Source organism: Anser anser, assembly GCF_964211835.1.
Source record: "Anser anser genome assembly, chromosome: 3".
In the NCBI taxonomy this organism is placed as follows: Eukaryota; Metazoa; Chordata; class Aves; order Anseriformes; family Anatidae; genus Anser; species Anser anser.
In genome coordinates this window covers 71,088,982-71,111,554 of record NC_139722.1, presented here as the reverse complement: position 1 = coordinate 71,111,554, position 22,573 = coordinate 71,088,982, and the positions used below count along the sequence as shown (strand labels likewise).

Here is a 22,573-nt window from a genome sequence, read left to right as displayed (position 1 = left end):
GAAATAAAATCTACTTAGTCATAGATTTGCTAGTTGAAACATCATTTTATGCAAGTTTATTGGTAAGTAGAACTGTTTGCTTTTCAGTGTGAAATGTTGCTGTTAAATCAGACAGGGCTCCCTGACAAACTTTTCTATTATAAGTTCTTTTGATCTATCCAGTAAAAATTAATGCTTACTTCTTTGCCTATATATTTTGAACATGCGTGTGTATTTATAAATAAAAAATATTGAGAGGTGTTTTCCAATTTAAAAATGTCATTTGTAGTTATGTACACATAATAATTTGAAAGGTTGGTCAAGTATTCTATTAGAGAAACTCGCACATAGAAATTACACATTTAATTAGCATGCCTGGAACATGGGAAAACTACCAGTTCATGGCAACAGAAAAGCATACTTATAACTTTAGAAGGTATCATTTTACATCATTTGAAGTTTCCACAATTTTGCACTGACTCCTCTGACCTATTTTTAAGGAGATCTCAAGTGGTTTTTATAACTATCTCTGGCTTTGTGGTTTTCAATAGAAAATGCCTTTTTGGCTCAAATTATCAGAATAAAAATGCTGAATAGGGAAAAAATCCAAATGAATTGTAGCCTGATAGTGAGTTCAATGACAACTAAGACATCTGAAAACATCTTCAGAATAGTAATACTTAACATGAGGATCACTGCAGAATCTGTCTGCAATAAGTGAAATGGTTTTCTGTATGTTCCTCAAGAATCAAAATGTATGTAGTATTGGTTGAAATGAAAATCATTCTTCCTAGAACCATAAAATCAGATCAGAAAATCCTGAAATACTGCAGCATTTTTTTAATTTAACAATAATAATATTCTTTGTTAGAGGTGGGGGGAAAAATGTTAACCATAATTTCATTTTTAAAAGACAAAAATAAAAAGATTGTTTGGTTTGACTTTAATACCCAAAAAGGCCTTTTCTTGTCCTTTCTTTCGATATTTGTAGAGTATACAAGTCAGTTTGAGAGAGATATCAGTGTCTAAGTTTCTAAACTGAACTAGGTGGCTTATGTCCCAGTATGAGCAAAGGAGATCTAGTCAGTATGGTCACCGGAGCAGAGCTGTTCAGCTCACCACTTGTGGGTGTTTATTTTAGGATGAACTGATTTGTTCATACAGCTGTGCTCTGTCTTTCCAAGATGTATGTTACTTTTCTTTTAAACGTGTTTGCTTACACTAATGGGATCACTGATAACTAGTCTTTAGGTGTCTGAATCTAAAACTAAATTTCCACTGTAGGAAACTTACGCTGGTAGGTTATAACAGCAAAGCACTTCCAGTATTGACCGCAGCTCCTATTACTGAAGTTCTCCTGCTTTACTGAATTTCCAACGCCCTCCTTGTGAAGCAAGCTGTATTGTTAAAAACTGCATAATTCTGTTAATGATGGTGATGTCAACACTGTTGTGAGTTTTAATTTCATGCTTGAACTGTGACGAGGTTAAAATTTTATAAAATGCCTGGAAACTCTGAAATATGTTTTCAAAATCTCAATTTGATTAAATAGTAACAGAGTAGTGAGTATTGCTCATAGGCATGCTTATGATTAAGTGTTTGCTGTCCATGTAAAAAAAAAAAACACCTCTTTATAAAGCAGTTATATTGATATTTATGTCATAATGATAAAAAAAACCCTACTGTTCTTTTTTTGCTGCTTTGCAAATGCCTCCAGTTGGAGAATCAGCGTCTGGAAAGGCATCAAGAAGTCTTGCCCAGCATATTCCAGGGCCTGGGGGTATTGAAGGTGTCAAAGGAGCAGCATCTGGTGTAGTTGGTGAACTAGCACGAGCCCGGCTGGCACTAGATGAACGAGGACAGAAACTAGGAGAACTGGAAGAAAAAACTGCAGCTATGCTTTACAGTGCCGATTCTTTCTCTAAACATGCTCATGAGGTGAGTTCATTACATGTTAAACTAAGAGCATCAAATTGATTGTCTATTGAATACATGTAATCTTTGCAAGAAACTGACTTCCACTTTAAAGGCATATTAGAGAGGTCTAAAGGGAATGCAATGTCATTTATAACATACTTCATTTCTATCTTGCAATCATTACTCCTAATAGTTAAATATTAAGGTAAGCACCTTTTGTTTTTTGGCACATCGGTCTGGAGTGTGCCATCTGTCTGAGTGGTATGTAGATTTCCAAAAGGCCTGCTCATTTCCCATTACTTAAAGAATTTGTCACTGAATTAGATAATTAATGCTCTGTGTGAGATTCCTGTGATTCTTAAGAAAGATCCAACAGTCTGTGACTCCAAGTTCATTTTTTCCTCAGTCAGTACGAAGGATAGCTGTTCTCTTGAGTGTCCTGCAGATCTCCTTTCATCCCCCAATCTTCTGTGCAACCTTCCCATTCTCCGAAATTGTCATCTTCTATCAGAGACCAGAAAATCAGCAATTATGTCACCATTAGAAAATTCATCATGCCAAACCCTCACTGTTCAGCTATGATGCGTTGTTTGTGTTATAGCACTCTGTAGTACATTATAGAAACATTAATTAAAAATTGTTTCTTTGTTTTTTAGATGATGTTGAAGTACAAAGACAAGAAGTGGTACCAATTCTGATGATGCTCATCAATTACACCTGTTTAATTTTGTCCTGATGAAAATCTTGTTTTTCATTAATTTTGGCAGGAACATTGAAATTTAAAGAAGTATTCAGCATTGGATACTGTTGTTTCCTAGCACAAATCACACACTGTTTTACCTCAGTCGTGGCTTTAACTGAGGAGCTTTATATTTAAGAGAAACGTAAAAAGAAAGAAACCTTGAGTGTTTCTTAGCTGTTGGTTAGCTGAGAGTTGGAGAACAGAGCAGGTAACTGGAATATGTGGAAAAGGGATAAAGGAAGTAGTGTGATGGGCAGGGGCAATGCAGGGTCAATCCTGTGTTAATATTTCATATGCCAAAAGTTTTTGTGCTGTTGTACTTGCTGCCAGTGTTATACCCTCCTGTGAGGAGAGGCAATAAATCAGGGGTCCGAGAGCTGGAATAAAGTTGTTTGTCTTGCTGGACAGTAGCTGACTTACACTTACCCTCTCTAGGACTCTCTATATTTACCATTATTGTTGAAGAAGAGTGGAAGCTTGCTGTCATTTCTTTCATCAGAAAATCTCTAAGCTTGGAAAATTTCATGTTGAAAATTGTATACATAGTTGACCTGTGCATAGTCTTTCCTTGGACCCCGATCTAGTATTCTTGTATTCACATCATATTCTGTGAAGTGCAAAACAAGAGAATACACAATTTTTGCATTAAAAGAAGTCAAGTGAATAATATGACTGGAATGTGTCATGCTGGGAGTTTTCATTTGTGTTATGGATGTGCAATGTGAAATGTGGTAACATCTTCATTGTGGTAAGAATACTTCAACTTCTGTTTAGTTAAATATTACTTTTTGCCAAAAACAATTATTGGTTCAGTTTGTATAACGTTTAGAACTGGCTGTGGGTTCCATTCATGCTGTGAATTTTTATAAAAGTTTAACAGAATGTATCTTTACAGCCACTAATTAAAATAGCTGAGATAGTTTCGCTTAAAACTTACGTTCTAGATGCCCCTCTAGTCATTTACTCTGAAATCGGATAATCTCGTACTCAGGTTTTCAAACAGTTTTACACTCCATGGAGGTGCTGATGCATGAATAATGGCAAGCATCTGATATTTAATAATTGTCAGGATATTTAGCAAATTTCTAAACCCTGCTAGTAGAGCTATTTTACAAGTACCTATCTCAGCCCCACAAAGTGTTAAAGGCAGCTTGCCTAAAGTTCAGATTTAATCTGTAAAGCAGTGTTTTCAATATTGTGGGCAATGTTAAATGTCCACTAAAACTCAGTGAAATGATATTCAAGTTGGGTAAGGTAAATAATTTAGCTGAGCTTACTTGTTAATGGCTGCTGCGCTAAAGCTGTAATAGTGGGGATGACCAGGGGTCTTTTAAAATAAATGTTTGCATTTCAAAAATGAATTTGGCCTTTGTTTTCCTCAAAAAGGCAGGAATAGTTACTGTCTGGTTTTGTTTTGTAAAAGGGAATACTTAGAAGCTGATAGGTGATGTCTTTCAATATTGTCAGAAATTAATTATTTGGGTCTGCTTGTCCAAGCACTGCATTCTGTGTGTGTTTTTCACACGCTTTCCAAATGTTCTGAAGCAAAACCTGGGTTATATCTGTATTGTGAAGTGATGTTGCAGGTACATAGATATGTGAACCTTAAAATACATATAAAAAGATGCCAAATAGTAAAGTTAATGATGGTTCTTAATTCTTTTTTTTAATTAGTCACTCATCCCAGTAAATGTGCTTGAGATTTGTAGCACAAATCGATAAGTTTTCTGATTTTATCTATAGTTACATTTAAAGACAAGTAATTTTTTGTTGCCAGTATGAAGGCATACCATACCGTGTCAGCTATATGAACATCACAATTTGAACATGTGGCACTGTTTTCTTGATGTCTCTGTACCATATCTATTGAGGCAACGTTAACTCAGCTTGCCACACATTTTGTCTCTGCCTGTTAATCTATTTTTTTTCTTAGTGTCCAACTAATGCATATTTAAATCAATACCATTTTGTTTAAAGTCCAGGTAGAAGAGAACTAGATAAACTCTGGTCATACCATTTACAAAAATATAACACCCTACCTGACATTCGTGCCCATACTTTTCTCACGTTCATAAATGGAGATGACTGATTATTATTTAACTTGTTGAAGATGAACTGTGTTTCAGAACAACAGAATCATCCTGGAAAATTAGTCTGGTTAGTCTCTGGGAGAGAGGATGGCAAAAATACTCTTCAGCAAATTGTGGTATCAGTTCAATGGAAGATGACCTTGGCTTGAAAGAAAAGCATATTAAACTTTTTCCCATTGGGAAACATTTGATGACCACCAGCAAGCAAAAAATGAGGCAACGAGAGACAATGTGCCAGTACAAGGAGAGCAGTGGTTTATTTGGTATTATAGAATGTATCATAGTTGAATCTTTTGTTGCACATGTTCAGAGCATGTTTCTAGATTTGAAAACTAATGAAATAGTTGCTCAGAAGATGAATATGAAAAATGGTTCTTGGTCAATAACAGGGGCTATGTACAATCTCAGTGTAAGATGTTCCTTATTCCTTCTCTGTGGAAGGAAGTTGATCATATACATGTATCTTCTGCTATTTGTGGTGCACCTTTTGTACAGCAAACTACGTTGAAATCCTTGGGGGAAAACACCCCTGTGTTTTTGTTTTTTTTTTTGCTAGCATTTTAGTTGTGTGAAACTTTTTTAGAGTGTCTGGAAAATTATACAATTGAGCATTACTTTTTTTATTTTTTTGATGGAAGTGTAAGAAACTGCTGCTACCTATCTGTTTATATGTAGTGTGTCTCATTAGGAACTGTAAACTGAAGAAGCTTTTCTTCACCTTAGTCCTGCCAAATTGTAACTTCTGAATGTTGATATGTGTAAATATGCGTGTATTCCAAATAAGTCTGAAAGTGTTACACCACAGGCATCTCCAGTGATTTGTTCTTTGGCAAAAAAAAAAGTTATAAAATATAGTAATATATAGCTGTGTTTTTTGTCTGTCTTTATACAAAGATTTTTGCCTGAGGTGGTACTTACACGGCAGGAGATGTTAGAAAGCTACATCCAAAGGAGGACTTTTGGAAGCAAGTTCACTTCCTTTTTTCCTTTTTGTTTTTTTCTTCTTTTCTTTTTTTTTTTCCTTAATTAATAGCACTGATCCTACCTGAACTTTTAAACTTGAATTTTTCCTGCACTTTAATTCAGTCATGATACTTTATTCCTTAATTTTGTTTGGACATTTGTGCAGTTTAGGTTCATTATTTGTATATAAGCACACACATTCAGTGAAGAGTTTAGAGCAGGTTACTTTGGGGCACATTTGCTAATTATGTGACTATAATTCAGAATGTGTGTTTTCTTAGCAAAATATGTATATACAAGTATATACAATGTAGAGTCTAATGAAAGGCACTTATCCTGTGTCAGCATTCAGTTTATAAATTTCTGCAACACTTTCAGATTTGTTACTAGATAATACAACAAACTGTTATATTTATACATACTGCTTAAGAATATACTTTTAATTTTAAATAATTTTTATATGTACACTTCTACCTTTAATTTTAAAGACTTATGTTCAATTTTTAAGTCAAAGTACTTAAAGTATGTATATTATCCATAGAAGAAGTTGTTTTAAGCTTATGAATACATTCATATCTCATATCGAGATGATACAATTACTAAGCAATGAAAACAAACAGCCCATTTTGCTTTGCAGAAAATAATTATACTTTTACCTCCCATTTTGAACATTCTTTAAAAAAATTCCCTAAGTATGAAGAGGGAAGATAGTGCATTCAAAAAACTAATGTAACGTAGAAGTTTTCTCAATAGCTGCAGTCAATGGCTGACTTGCTTTCTATGATTTTTTTAAGTATTCACATGAAAGAATTTTCAGCTATATTCCTTGGACTCTTAAAATTCCCAAAAATTGAAATGAGGTTTGTCCAATACAGATTTTCTTTGACTAATGTACAAGTCTTCATTATACATCAGCTCTTTACATGTAAATCAATTCTTTTGTATACCAAATGTGTGTTGAAAAACCTATAGCCTGTGACTGAAGAAGTACCCTCCTCCCTTTTCTCATCATGGTTTCATATAACTGGTGGATACTGATGGTGGCTGAAGTTCTGCATGTGGTGGGGAAGGAGTGCAAGGACTTGCCTCCCTCTACAAGTTGCAAGGTAACTTGTCAGTGGAACTTCTTCCTTCATTCTGGCCAATTTCATGTATAACGTGATTCTTTCTGGGTAGATGTTGATAGCTGTGCTACTACCACAAAATCTTCACTTTGTAGACAAAAACAAATGATGTTTGAGGGGAGGAAGTGAATCAACAAATGCGTAGTTTAGGAGAATCAGGTATACTGGTGTAATTTCAGTTTTCATTGAAAAGCTAACTTAAGCTGGGCCAGTTTCTCTCTCTCATGTATGTTATAAAAATGTGCTGTCTATCATCTATTTTATTACTGTTCCAAGCCAGATGAGCGTACTGCGTTTCTGAGTTCTTTTATTCTTTATAAAGTTCAGGCTTAAAGACGTGGGTGTTGGTAAAGAAGAAACAAGACGGAAACATAGAACAATCAAATGAAAGCTGTCAATTGGCATTCCTTTTATTTTTTCGTGGTAAGCACCTCAAAATGTTTGTCATACAGCCGTAGGTTTCTTTGACACTTGCATTTGTTTTTATTAGTACCTAAGTTACATATTACAGGCAAATAATAACTAGAAGTTAAGCTGTTTCAGTTGAAAACATGTAAGGAGTTGTATGTGGATTACTACTACCATTCAGTGATGCAAAGAGAGTGGGGTGGGAACATGTTTTAAATATTCCCTTTTAAAAAAGAACTGTAAATAAGCAGTAATATGTTATTTTAGACCTGAGCTCTGCTATCTGTAGTGGTTAGAACTAGGAAAACATGCTGCTTTCTAGTTATGCTACTGTTTCATTGTACCAGCTCCATGGGCCGGGGGGGAAATCAGTAAATTTTTCTAACATTGCCCACTTGTGGGTAAGCATGCTTGATGTGTAGCAGTTCTTGTTTATGTATAACTTAGTGTGTACATGTGTGTTTTTTCTTTTTGTTCATTGCAACTTATTTTCAGTTAAGTCTTGCTGAGCCCCACTAGCTCTTCTGAGGGTGATTACTGGAATATGCATTTTAGGTAGGGTTGCAAATCCATCTGTCTACAAATATAGTTTCATATGAACTGCAAACTGTACTGTTACAAACAACTATGTTAGATTGCATAGAGTTATTTTACTTACATGTACTTGAACTGAACTATGTCATCATAACAAAGTAAAAAAAAAAAATTAAGTATGGAATATTTTTGTAAATAAAAATACCTGTGCAGCTGGTATTTTAAATTTAAAATGTATTATACATTAATGTTTCAGAAAAAAATGTTCATATATGTGTATATGAATGTGTCATTATGCTGAAGGGCTCTGATTGGGCAAAATAAACTATTCAAATCTCTCCTGAAGTGAGTCTAATTTACTTCTCCCCCTCCCCCCCCTTTTTTTTCCTTCCCCTAACAATCCTTTTACTGCTGTTTGGAGTGTGCAGTAAGTCCCTTCTTGCCAAAAGAGTCGTCTTCATTTTGCTTAAAGTTTTGAGATGTCCTTTATAATAAGGACATCTTGCAAGGATAGCTTTCAATCCATTAAACTTCCTGTCTTTTGTTGTTGTGGGGGTTAAAAATAAAAAATGTTCTGAATGATGCATAAATGCTGAATCTGAAGAGAGGCTGGGGCAGTAATTCTGAGATGTGTGAAACTGCAGCACCTTGGTGAAATTTTTTTTAATCTCATGCCACCTCAAGTAGTTAAATACTTCAGTGCTGGTTGTTTTAGTATGCAGTTAATGCAGTGAGGATATAATTTCATCTGTATCAAAAATCTGCCGGTTCCAGACCTTCCTGCCTCCCTTTTTTAATTCCACTCTAATATCTGAAAGCTGAGTATTCTGAACCTTAAACATGGAGTTATAAATAGGATGATGCGTTGGAATCAAAAACTGTTTTAACTTCAGTCCAGTTAAATGGAGGGTGTTCTGAGCTGTCACAATGACTCCAGCCACTCAGTGGCTCTGGTCATCATCTTCATTACTGTGGCAAAAATAGTTCCCTCCTCCCTGTGGGACTGCATGGCTGCATATGGCATCAAAGGACTGACAAAAGGAGGGAGGGTATTGCCCAGCTAGGGCTGCAAAGTGAAGCACTTTAATGTAGCAAAAGCCAGGATTTGATGAGAGCCACATAAAACGTGGTCCTTCTGCATATCGTGTGTTATGGCAGTTCCATTGCAAACTTACTCTAAATGAAATACATCTGAGCCCTGCTGACACATGAGGGTGTGCGTGTTAGTATTAAACTGTGCCACCCTCCAAAAGGTGCTCATATCCGGATTCTTTATTAGGAACGGCTCCTGGCCAACCCTGCCTGGGAGTTATATGGGAGGTTTGGGAAGTCCTCTAACAACTTGGCAGTAGGCAACTGAGGCCCAGTGCTGAGGGATGAGTACAGATGTAGCAATCGACATCAGTGCACCAGAGCATAATTCCAGGTTGTTTGGCTGATTTTCACAGTATGTAATTAATGCTCCCTTAGCACTGTATTTCTCTGCCAAAGGAGACTGGGCTGGGGCTAGTGTGCAGGCTGGGAGGGAGGGAAGGAGGGAGCTGCACCCTCTGGCTGGCTGAGATCTGAGCACTTCTCCAATGCTCGCTTGCAGCTGTTTGACCCCAAAACCGCTCAGAAGGGGCAACGGAGGAATGTAGAAAATCCACAGTCAAAAGGAAAGTGGAAAGAATTATGTTCTGTTTCAGAGCAGATAACAGCATTTCTGTATCTTGCTTCATCCGCAGTGTAGGCAGGGCTTGAGAGGCTTTCTGATTTGAAAGGGTTTGCAATCAAAGTGTGAGACTATGCATACTGTTTTGATAAGTTTACCAATGCCTCTGCCTAATTAAGCAGATATAATGAGGAAATGTATACAACTGTGATTTCTGTGGTGCAGAAGACTCCTGTGAAGAATAATGCAGCCTTCTCTGTGGGAGTGAAGAGAGAACAATTTTGAGGTGGTACCTCCTCATGCTCTGGGGCACCTGCAAATTTCTTATAAAAGGTACTTGCTGAGATTCTGTTCTCTGAATGTCAGGAGGTCACCTACCAGTTATGGTGCTTCTTGGTTTTCTGGGATCAAGGAGTGCACAGTGCAGTGGGCCAGGCCCCTTGTGAGGCTTCGCTTCATTACAGTTATTGTCTTCAGATGGAGTATGTGTGTGCATATCAGCTTTGAAACAGAACAGCAAGCAAAGAATCCATGTAGGCTTCCAAAATGTAAGCAATGACAGGGCTTGGCCATGTACCACATTTTGGAAAGCCAATTTCAAGTCTGAAGACCCTGCTCCTTGTGACCTGACCTGGAGAGAAGGCAAAGCTGATGCGAGTAATGGCTGTTTGCCATAGTCCTACATGTAACTGATGACAAGCAATGATTTAAAAGTTCTCCAGTACCTGCTGAAAGGAATTTCTTAAGCTACAAGGTTGGGCCAGATCATGAGCTGTGTGAATTGCTATCTCTCTGATATCTCTGAGATCCCTGGTCGTGATCTGCTCTGTTCTTGTTGTTACAAGAGCTACAAAAATGTGGAAAGAAACATTGATCTGAGCCTGGCCCCATAGGCTTCAGCCTGGCAGAAGAATGACTGATGTAGGTCAGATGGGCAAGGAGGTAGAACAGGGAGAAAAGGTTTGGCTGAGCTAGTTGGCATAGGGCCAGTTGAATTCCTGTGACATTTTGGCAGCTATTGTGGCAAAGGAGGGCTTGTAGGAATGCATGTAAAAGGAGATAAAGTGTGGCTCTTCTGGTATTTGCAGGGAGCTGCTCCCTAACATAAACAGCAGCATGGAAAAAATGAAGCAGCCCTGCTTGAAAAAAATTAACCAGAATTGATGGTGTTTGGCATAGATCTCTAACCACATGAGATCTGGCATCCCACTAAATGAGCAAAGATAGCTCTGGCGGGGCACAGGGTGCTGTGCAGGCAATAAACATGGAGACAAACTGCTCGTGCTTGCTGCTGCTGTGAAGGGGGATGCAGAGGGAACGCAACACAGGGGGAGGCAGCGAGCACAACGCAGCAGGCTTCCAAAGTGATCCTCACAGCTGTGTTGTGTGAGGAAATGGAGAGTGAGGGTCTGGTATTGCTGCCTCCTCCCTGACATCCAGACTGGGGCCTCTGCCCTTCCCCAAGGGATACAGGTGCCCTTCACATTTGGCAGAGTAGTGGAAGCAGGGACCCCCTTCACGCAGTCCTGCAAGCTGCTCTCATACTGACACTGGGGTTTTTACCCCAAGTGTTTTTGTGAGGTGGCTGTGAAGCAAGCGTGACAAGACATAGCCCAGGGTTTCTTTAACAGGGAAGGTGAAAATTAATCAACCTTTGTTTTTTATAGATCTTCTTATTATGGAGAGAAAAGAGAAAAATAAACGCTGCTCTGGGCCAAATGAACTGGCAATGGTACTTAACATAACAACATGCGTGTAGCTTCCTACCGTACACCAAGATGTGACCGCATCTGTCCGTGGGGTGTTGCAGTGCAGCCACCATTTTGCGTGAAGAAACAATTCGTTACAGAGCTCTTTGAGTAGCCTTTGGCCTCACGGTCGCTGTTCTGCAGGGCTGCCTTGCCCCAGGCCTCTTGCTCTCTGTCAGAAATGCAGGTGACACAGGAACAGATTTGTCTTTTATTCCCAGAGCCTGGTGAAGTGAGAAATTTGAAATTTTGGCTGAGGAGGCCGGGCTGTGTGGGCATGCCTGAGTCCTGAGCTGCTGCTTCCAGGTCGCTGTCAGCAGCGAACGAGGCTTGTAGGTAACAAGCTGTGGGGCACCAGCTGGATGTCTGTGGGAGCAAAACTGGCAAATTAACAAGTAAAGAGCCACCCCTTCTCATCCTTACCACCTCTCCTACTCTGGAGTGAAATAAGCTCCTGCTCTTGCCCCGTGGTTCTAATTAAAAGCTGTGCTGTCACATCATAGGGCATTCAGGATGACTGAAATGAGCTAGAAGTAAAGCGTCACCAAGGCCTGTGCCCCAGGAGGGCAGGGCAGTAGCTCACCATGGAGCACTTTCCTCCCTCTTGGTGCCAGACAAGTATCTGCAGCTGGGCCACAGGAGCAGTGGCATGGCAGGCCTGCCTTGAAGAGGAAGACTCCAAAATGCTGTGTTCACGAATGGCCTCCCTCTTCCCATCAGGTTGGTGAAGAGCACGGTGGTTAATCCAGGAGGAGGAGAGGCAAGGGGCTGCAGTGCAGGATGGGGGCGCTTTGTGCGGGGCCAGGCTTCAGGCAGGGCTGGGCACTGACATGGCGGTGAGGGGAGAGCTGGGGGGAGCCGGGCTGGGCGGTGGTGGTGGCCCCTGGAGCAGGGCGTGGGCTGGCAGGGCCCTGCTGGGTTTGTGCAGGTGAGGGAAGGGGAGCAGGACACTGGGCTGAGGGTCACTAGTGCTGGGTGGGCAGCTGGAGGCCGTGGGGATGGAGGTGGCTGCGCCAAACAAGCGCAATGGGACGAGGTCTGTGTTTGAGGGGCTGCTGATTTGATGGCACATCAAAACCCAGCTTTGCTTGCCAAGGCCTGAAGTGCTGTTTTGCAAACATAAGGCATCACTGGAGACCCATGAGAAGCAGCTTGGTTTCTCTGACTGTTCCAGCTCACGATATTAGTTTTCAATTTAAGCTCGTCCTCTAAGCAACAGAGCATAATACAAGGATGCAGATCTGCTCACAGCTTCTCACCCCTCCTGAGCTTTGCGGAAATCCCCCAGGGACAGGAACAGCAGCACCAGTGTAGGGGACGTTCAAAACCTGGCTTAACCCAGCCCTCAGGAACACTGCACACCATGTCATTCTGCTCATCACTCACTCATGTTTTCTGGGAAATTCATGTTTATCTGAGGATGATTTATACAGGCCTGTGCTTACTACCCATCTGAGGGGCCGACTGTTGGAGCCAGGGTGAAGCTTTGTTTCAAGATGCATAGCCAAGGCAGCAGCATGCTTTTATTTTTATTTTTACCTAGGTCTGACTGTAATGAAGTGAGCCCTGGGTCATTTAGCAATTATTATGGATGATCAATAATAAGGATGGCACAAATTGAGGTTACCCAGCTCTTCTACCACATTAAGATTTCAGAGCTAGTGACCTTTGCCATAATCACCACAACTCTGACACACCCCTCCCAACCTTTTCTAGCACCGAACAAATCAGCTTTTGTCAATAGCACAAAGAGACATCCTGATCTGTGTTCAGATAACTCCAACTCTGTGGTTCCTCAGGAGTTTTTAAAAATAAAAACAAAATGCCTTAGAGCAGGCTTCTATTATAAAATGTCATTGTGCGTAGATTACAGATTTTGTTAGAGTTTAACAGTCAATCTTTTCCATATGAGTGCATGCTTTTGGCTGGGAAAACTATTATCTGAATATAATGGCTTTCTTTTCAAGCCAAAAAACTAAGTATGGAAGGCACATCCAACTGAAATGAGAAATGCTGCGTTATTTCAGTTTTTTGTAAAACTGCTCTTATTTCTGACAGTGGTTTTGCTGAAGACAGTGGTTTTGCAGAAGAGATGCAATCTTTCTTAAATAGACTATAAATAATAGCTAAAAACTGAATTGGAAGCAGAATAAATAGAGACAATTAATTTGACTGAAAAAGGCTAATTTTCATTCTGATTACCCACAGTAGCACACAATCATCACTTAATGCTATTAAGAGACTGTAAGATGAGGAACAAATCATGGAATTCAATTGATAAAATAAATGGTACAATGCACGTTCTGTTCATTTCAGTCTGTAGGCAATTACTCTCTGCTGTGTTACACAAAAATATTCCCTTCCAGTTTGAACACAGTTTCAAAACTCTCATTAGTATCTTCAAGATTTGCATGTAGGCAATGAGGGTGATATTCGGTCCTCAGCTTTCCAGTGGTGCGTATGTCCTTCTGCTGTTGTTTTCCAACCACATAGTTGGAAACCTTTCCCGCTTGGCCAGTGTGTTTATGGACCCCACTAGGTTCCAAAGTATTTCACTTGGTTATTCCTCCAACCTCAGGCAAATCTTGCTGCTTCCCACCCAGCCAGCTAATTTCCAAGCCTAGCCCACAGCTAATTACATTTTTGTCATCCTGCTGTGCTGGGCACGTTTCATTCGTACCACCATGTACCAGCTGAAGTTCCCCATACGGGGCAGCTGCCATCCAAAACTGGATCTTGAGCAAAGTTCTCTGCTGCGAGGGCTGTAAAGTAGGTGCAGAGCCTGACATGCTGTGATAGTTACCCACAGCAATGCAAATTTCCCCTGGAAAGCCGTTGCAACAATGCATTTTAAACAAAATTCCTCAATTTTATCAATGTAGTCTTCATTTTCTGTTTAAAGGCACCACTTTATTTCACCGTAATGTTGACCTTCCCCAGGCTCACTCATTTCTGCCCACAGGGCAGCCTGGCCCAGGCCCACAGCTGTCCCCACCACAATGTGTCTGCCACAGTTGATGGCCAGAACAGGTATCAGAAATTGGAAGGGATTATTTTCAGTATGACATGAGATTTAAGTGAAATCGCAAACTGGAGTTTAAATACAAAACCAATTTGCTCAGTATAGGCAGGCAGTCTCTAAGAGCACATATAACCTCCTGAGAAACTGGGCTACAGACCCAGTTTAAAACCTTCATTCGGATCAAATAGTGTTAAGAAATCACTTCTAGCATTTCCATAAACAAATGTACCTTAAAAAAATATATAAATAAAGATAACTCTAAACATTAGTTCTAACCAGTGCAGAAATGTACCCTTAAATTCTGCTGTTAGCTACCTCAAAACTTTTCCAAGCCTTATCTCTCATCTGTATAGACTCTGGGAAGTCATGTTAGTCTCTAGGCAATGAATATGATTTGTTTACTCAAAGAGCTTCCTGAAATCACAATGCAGCACTACTCTGTGTTATTAAAAGATAAAAAATGTATTACTCTCAGGTGAAGGGTCAATGTCAAATCCCTGTTATATCTGGTAAATTCAGATTTAAAGCCAAAACAGTCTTGAAGCTGCTCAGTTGAAGGCATCATATTCGCAGAAATATCTCATGATACCACATTGTTTCCTGTGCCTGGGTCCATCTAGTGTTGTCAGGAGAGAAATATCACCCTACCATTCAGCTGCCTGTCAGTTTACCTCTCTGGATACCTACAATAAATTAGAAGTCGTACAACAACAAAACAAATTTAGAGAAAACCTATCTGTACAGCACGTATGCCTGACTGTGGGGAGAGGAGGGCCGTGCAGGTCTGAAAAGGCTTGCTGAAGTCTTTGTCCCCTGTCTGGCCACGAGATGTGGTTCTGCAATGAAAGGAGACTTTTAAAATAGCATTGGTATGTACTGTATCTCAAGGGGAAAAGGCAATAAAAGTCATATCAAACAAGTAAGCGGATGTGACTGGATATTATACGGAGCTATTCAGTCAGAAATCAGAAATCGTTTTTACATGACTGCATTTCAGAAGAAACAGTCTTTAAGTTTTTACTGCAGGACTTAATTAACTCTTATGTACTTGCATTTTCATTCAGAAAGCACACAGATACCCTCTTCAGAAAGGTTACTATCAACTATTTTGTAGAAACTATTATTTAAACCTGCATAATTATTATTCTTGCTCTGGAAAATTATTGAAAAAAAAATAGAAATCGCTTCAAGCGTGTTTCAAGTCTGCATTTCTAGTCTGTGATGAAGGTGAGGCAGCATAACTATAACTTTTTATTAAAACACAATGTCTATAGAATGGAGTGGCGGGGGGAGGAAGCGCGGCAGTGTGTTAGGACCACGAGGCAATCTGTTCTGCCAGCTAAATTGTAGGAATCCATCACATTGCAATGAGGTTCTCAGAGGCAATTTAGGTAACTTTGTTTGATATACATCTCAGAACAGTAATGGTAACAATAAAGCGCAGAGAAAACAATTTACCCTGTTTCTGACAATTATTCTTTCAATATTGTGGTGACCCCATTAAACAGCCATGTGCATTAGCAAAATCCAGCATTTCAGCTAAGAATAAGGGAAGAATAACAATGACTAAATGGGTTCATTCTAAATGTAATAGCCAGTTGAAAAACCTATAAAGTTTTTATCAAGCATATAGATTCACCTAAATAGGCAATGTTCTTACTTATTTTTTCACTACAGAAAAAGATGAGATCCTTAAATCCAAGGACTTTTCAACAAAGGGCTTGAATTTCTATTATGAATCTTAGCTAGTGGAAACTGCTTTTGTAATGACCTTTTTTCCAACAGCAGACGATCAAATATTTAAAATGTGTAATTTATTATTGCTCACAAGCAAACAATTTCTATCTTCAAGAATGAACATTTACAAATAATTACTTAAGTGCTCCTGACAAATGAGGCACATGAATCCCCCCTCACCCCTTATAGCGAGGTTATCTACCCATCAGCTACATCTCCTGCAGTTGTTCTCAGGAAAAAACGTAATGGCTTTCAATGCCTTGATATGTTAGTGTGTAGCATCAGTGGCTTATGATAAAGCTTATTCTCAAGTGATTTTGTTGAGACAGTAGTTCTGTGGACTTTCTGTACAAGCAATGCTCATGGACATATTTCTGCCCCCCCAGCTACTGCGGGTGTTAACTAACTATGTTTTGTCCCCATGATGGCTGGAGCCCAGCGGATTTCATGCCATGTTTCATCACTGCCTCATTCTGCCCAGGCGTTTTACTTAGGCTGCCACTCCTGTTTGCTAACGTGGTATCTCTAGAACAGACCCAGTGCTGCTTGTAGATTTATTTCAGAATGTCCCTTTGCAACCCCAACCGCATTTCCATAGTTTTGTGCTTATTGGCGGAGCTTCTCAGCCGGTAAAAGACATAAAGGGTGTGGATTCATTACCACCAGCAGTGAAGTAACTTGTAAGTTGCAATTCTTCATTTGGTGTACTAGAAAAAGATCTTTTTAGGTGTTTTTAGAGTTTTAGATGTTTCTCTTCAAGTGCAGATGTGATGGTGAATATTTAGAAAAATTTTTCAAATTCTAAAACAAAATGAGTACAAGAACAGCACGCTAGTCAATCCCAGTGTGGCCTATGTAACATTTGGAGATGTATACATCATTCTGGTGTCTGTGAGAACCATCGACTCAGCCCTGCTCCTCCTCCACCAACCAAGGACAGCACAGCCCATGGTACCTGGGGTTTGTTTTCCTCCTTGTTGTGCTATAAAAACTGTTGTCATAAGCAAAGAAATAAAATAAAATGCAATAACTCAATCAAAATACATTACTGAAAAGCAAAAGCAGAATCAGGAACTTTTTTTCAGAGGCAGATTACAGCAATAACCTTGTGTAGCCTCCAATTCTTTCCTTTCTCTGGATTTGAAGCTCTACATTAAGTCTTCATGTCAAGCAAAGCAATTGTTTGTGACCCCAAGAAAATGACTGTACAGACTTTTTATGTTTTCATTGGAGTTCTCCTGGTGTTTTGGAGCCAAACCTCTGTGGCATGGTGGTATAAACGCTATACTCTGTGCTAGAGCATACATCCTTGATAGGGCCAACACTGAAAAATAGTTTTCCCTAGTTCCTCAGCCCATGGCAGCGTGTGGGCTGTCATACAGCTGCTTTGCACTTCATATTTATGAGCAACAACCCAAGAATTGAATGTGTTAGTTGTCTGAGGAGATTTTTTTTTCTTAGAGTTGTTCTTCAAAGCTGTGTTATGATCATTATGTCTCATAATATTTTCTGTCTGACAAGCTACTTCAAATTTCTGAAAGACAGAGACAGACTTTCTGGATCCGATCCACCTCGCAGACTACCGTTCTCATCACACACATCTTTTATGCCGGAATAACAGGTGAGTTTGCAGCCCTCCATCAAACAGTTCTTACCAGGGTGTGTTGCCATGTCCTGGCTACCATGCCCAAGCTTGTGTACTTGTTGTGTTACTGAGAATTGCTCAATGGGCTGCTAGAAGTGTACTATCATTTGTGAATGTCTAAACTGTTGGTAACTAATGTGTAACAAAATTTGTACCAAATTAAAGTCCAAGGAAACAAGAACCCGTGTTGATAGCAAAGTTATGCCTGATGTCCATTCTCCATCAAACTCCCCCCAGCATCTGTTATCCATGATCAGAGGCTGGAGGTGTCCTAGTCCTTTTTCTCTGCTCTTAAAAAAATCTAGGAAATTTAGTAAATGCTGGCATGTCAGGTGGAAAGTTAATCCACTTCAGGCCACGGAGATCTGGGGCAGAGGGGTCAGCAAGGCTTATTCTGAAGGAAATCCTTTCAGGGAAAACAACCTGGCTTAAAACAAAGAGTCAATTTTTTCTTTCAAATCTAGAATGGAAATATAGACAACTATGAAGAAAAGTTAACTTCAGATGTCAAATTATGCTAATCCTTTGTTTTCTGTGTAAAAGATTTATACAATTTCATGCTAACCTGAAACACAGCAAATAGGTGAGAGCAGACTGAGTTTTTACTTTGGATAGTGAAAATTTAGACCACTTGAGACAAAATAGGTTTGATTTGAGTACATTGTTGGAGCAATTCTGGTTGTAAAGCAGACATTTTCTCCTTTCCTGTCCCCAACCAGCTGGTTTTCTACCAGTGCCTGTCCCCAACCTGCCCCAGTGCCCCAGGTGCTCTTCTCACCATCTGCCTCTGCACTGCCTCACACCCTGCAACCACTTCCTTGTCTCTACTGCCCTCATTCTAGAAAGACTTCAGAAGGTCCAGATAGGACACTGCTAGCCACACTTTCTGAGGTTATTCCCCATCTTTGGATCTGTATCCTTGCTAGGCTTGCTAGGGCTGTGCTCCCTCCCTTTCCTCCTACCTTGTCACTTGTATAGTTTCTGCCAACACAACTTCTTCAGATTCTGATGAATCTCTCAGCAGAGAGCCATCTGCCAGGTGTGAAACGCTCAGTCCCTTCCTCCACCCCATGGCTTTGCATTGCCCTAGGGATGGGTCTAAGCTGGCCCCTGGGGGAAAATCTGCTTTTTGTCCACTTTAATCAGTGCTCCATATAGCCCTGTCCTTTCAGGCACCAAGCCGTAAAATTGCTTTTGTTATTTATGTTATAAAAGCACCTTGAGTGCAGCCTCAGCAGAGCTTTCCATGCCTTTGTCTCACAATTTATTGATTGCGGTCCTTATACAGATGATTAACACTGTGATACCTATGCACCTTCCAGAACTACTGAGTGGAAAAAACGCATTTACCTCTTCCTCCAGACAGGAGGTCAAAGGAGTGGCTTGTGTTTTTAGCACTAAAAATGGCCAGTGTTGTGGTCATCTCAGCACCATTTCGTAGAGAGCCTCATCCTCCTGAACTGACCCATGAGGAAGGGATGTGAGCTTTGGGCACTCCCCCAGCTCCACTGCTGGAAAAAGGCCAGCTCTGTTTGTTTGGATCCAATTACAAATCCCAATTCTGTAGTCTGCTGGACCACAAAAATACAAATTACAATTTGTTCATGAAATGAGATGAATCAAACTTTCCCTTTGATTTGTTGTTACATATAGAATTGCAAACACCAGCAGGACTGGGGCAGCATGGTTTTGATAACCTGTGTTGCCTAGCACATTTTCTTTAGTCAGCACAAATTTGATGCAAAGGATCCACATTCGTATTTCAAGCTTTCACTTTAAAACAGTGTTTATCATGCAGCAGTCTGAATTCAACAGGAAAATTGCTGCCGCCTTTCCAGCTGTCAGTCAGGTCAGAGGGGCATCTCTCTCCTTTCTAGCAAACACTCCCATGAGACTCTTATGAAGGCTGAAGAGTACCTTAAGAATTTTGATGGACAAGTAATCCACTAACGCCATTTCTTTCCGTTTCACATGTTGACCAAATATGATAGTCATGTCTTAATTAGGATTAAACACTTATAAGTTTCTATCACAAATGATGAGTCTTTTCAGGAAGAAAAGAGTATAAAACGTTTACTTTCTGCTATTGAATTTCACCCTCCTGGGAGCAGAATATCCACATAAATGAATTCTTTGGCATTCATTGCTTAAGAGCCTTCTCACAGTTCATGAGCCTCCAGTGTCTTCACCGAAGACAAAACACAGAATGCCAAAATGTGTGACTGTAAGCATTTGTATTGGTTTGCATCCATTACTCTCTTCTAGACTCATCTTGTGCGGGGCACAGAGCTACCTATAAGCCTAATTTACTTAATCTTACCTGAAGGTTTCAGACCTTTTTCTTGACTAGATCATGAATAAAATGGTCTCCTGAAGGGGAAATGGTCTCTGGACATTCTGTGACTATTCATTTTTCTTCTGGACTGTAGGGCTAGGGTCAGTAAAATGCTGAACATTATCTTCTCTTTCAAAAGACCAACAAATCTTAGTGCAGGGATTATTTTTTTCTTTGTATCAAAGGAAAGGTCTTAGAAGGAAGAAAGTCAGTCCTGGATTTCTAGAGTGAATAGCAAAACTGCTGTTGGCAACAGTGAGCCACATTAAGGCCTGACCTGCCTTTCAATTAGATGTTTTGAGGTGTAAAGAAGTCTTCAGGGAGCCACTGGATTGAGAAAGGCCAAAAAAGAAAAACACCAAATAACAACCACCACCACCACCACCACCAACAACAAAAAACAGAAACTGTAATCCATTTTGGTTATGGTGACTGTCTGTTTTGATAGTTTGCCTCCATTTTTGTCTAACCACTAAACTATCCTGAAGCCAAGTCTCATGTGCCTTTCAATTTTTTAGGATTAGGAGGTGGTGTGCTTTTTGGGAATGTCATTCTTGGTGCAAAAGTTTGCCTCCTAAACCTCAGTGTTTTCTCTCGCTTAAGTTCTTAAATGGCTTTTTTTCTAAGCCTTCTGAGATTTGGTGACCTTGTACCATTCCCAGTCTTCAAAACAATACGAATTGATTGACAGTGAAAAGGCCATGCTTTGGGGCTGGGATTCAATTTCAGAAATCTGATATTAATGCAGCAAGTTAAGCACAAATAACAACACCGAAGTCTCCCTTCCCTCCTCATAAAGCAACAGCTGTGACTTCAGAAACAACGCACAGCACCAGATATTAACTCAAATTTCATTTGAACTAATTATATGAGCAGCATTCCAGGGTCCTGTCTGCATTTCTGAGGTTCATCCATTTAATTTCTTCATTCTCAGCACTAATCCATGTGAATAGCAGATGAGTTGCAGACCTAGCAGTAGTCTCGTTGTTCCAGTTGTTTCTATTTAATCTTTCATGAAAACCAGCCTTGGAGTTAAGTTTTCAGTATTTCTCATCTTCTCAGCTTGGACTTGCTCTTCAACATTTCCCCTCTAGCATCAACAAAGATTCTACAGGAAAACAGAAAAACAAAGGACTATATTAACCCACCTCAGGAAACAAAGGATAGCTGATGGAGAAGGACATACCACCAGTGGCATGACTTTCCTCTGCTCCAAATGAAATACTTGTATTGTCTGTCTCTAGAGACTTCATTGGCACTGGCACTGGAGAAAAAGAAAACCACTAAGTTCTGTGCAAATAGACCTGGAAATTCAGTAATTATTTCTTGCTCTATTTTTTTCTGTGTAAGTAATTATGTTTGCCAATGTATGTTTCAATAGAAGTGGTCTGACAGATTGCAAGTGACAGGGTGGAAGTTCTTCAGAGACAATAATTTTGATAAGATGTGGTTACTGTTACCAAAATCAGTCCTCTATGACTTTAGGCACTCAGATCCTTCTTCCTCTTGCCTTTCAAATTACGGACTTGCATTTACATGTGTGGAGGTTGTTTTTTTGTTTTGTTTTGCTTTAAAAATCAAATGCACAAATTTGAAAGGATGTCATTGTTGATGCTACTCTAATTCTCTGGCCTGGGATCTTTGAAAGAGCTTGGTTACCCAACTTTGTAAAGCTGTGCTTTGGCCTTACAGTGTCTCCACCCACTGGTTAAGACTCACTTAGACAGTGGCTGTAGCTGCATCTTCCACTCTCTGCTGGCAGCAGAGTCCTGTCATCAAGTCACTGTACTTCAAAGCCTTTAAGAAAATCAGGAAACTTTACTTGAAAATATAACAAATTTTCCCTGAAAGAAAGAAAATAAGATACAGCTTTGCTTTTTGTCATTATTTAGATAACATAAGAACACTAAGACAGGCCTAAAATCTTATCTTTCTTCCCTTTGATCACTTAAATTTCACAGCTACGGTGAATGAATACATTAAATACAAGGCAGTAAATCCAAGTTAAAATTTAGTGTAATTACAATGAGTGATATAATACCCCAAATAATTAAAATTATATAAATTTGCACTTTTGGAGAAATTATTGTTTGTTAATGTGTTAGCTATATTTCAGTAGCACCAAGAAGCTGCTCTGTGACATTCACAATACTCCTGAGGGAAGGTATCTTCCTTGTAGCTCAATGTTTCATTCATTTTATCCCCTCACGTGAGAGTCTTCATTGAGTTCCTGTTCTTCATTGCACTGAATATGAGCTTCTTTTCCAAATCTCCCGGGATTTAGCTCTGACCAAGCAAGCTCTAGCTTAGCGTGTTGGAGGGAAGGGGGGGGGCTGACTGCTATCACAGCTTTTTTTATGGAAATATGCAAATGACCTTCAGTTTGTCCTCCTTCACGTACATCTAAGCGTAGCATGAATTTCCCCCAATATTTAGACTGCTAATGCCATCCCTTTCTCCAAATCTCTAATTACTACCTGCTTCTGTGTTGGTGCCTGCTGGAATTAATTGATATTTGTAAGATGCTGAAGGGCAGGAACATATGGTGCCACCTTGTGTGCTGTGCTGATCTGTATAAAACCCTGCTGCTCTAGCTGCTGAATCAGTTCTCTTTCCTCTGAGATGGCAGTAGCTCCAAGCCTGCCAAGTAGAGATGAAAATATTGTCCTAGAGAC

At 39.7% G+C, this 22,573-nt stretch overlaps 1 protein-coding gene across 12 annotated transcripts in view; it reads left to right on the top strand.

The window, feature by feature from the left end:
- Positions 1-8,102, top strand: part of STXBP5 (syntaxin binding protein 5) — a 114,345-nt gene extending 106,243 nt beyond the window's left edge. For all 12 annotated transcript variants that reach the window (XM_083831913.1, XM_083831914.1, XM_083831924.1 and 9 more), the window contains 2 exons: positions 1,697-1,917; positions 2,553-8,102. In XM_083831913.1, the coding sequence (XP_083688039.1) occupies positions 1,697-1,917; positions 2,553-2,594 (263 nt within the window). In that variant the 3' untranslated portion in view covers positions 2,595-8,102. The remainder of the gene's footprint in view (positions 1-1,696; positions 1,918-2,552) is intronic.
- The last annotated feature ends 14,471 nt before the right edge of the window (positions 8,103-22,573 follow it).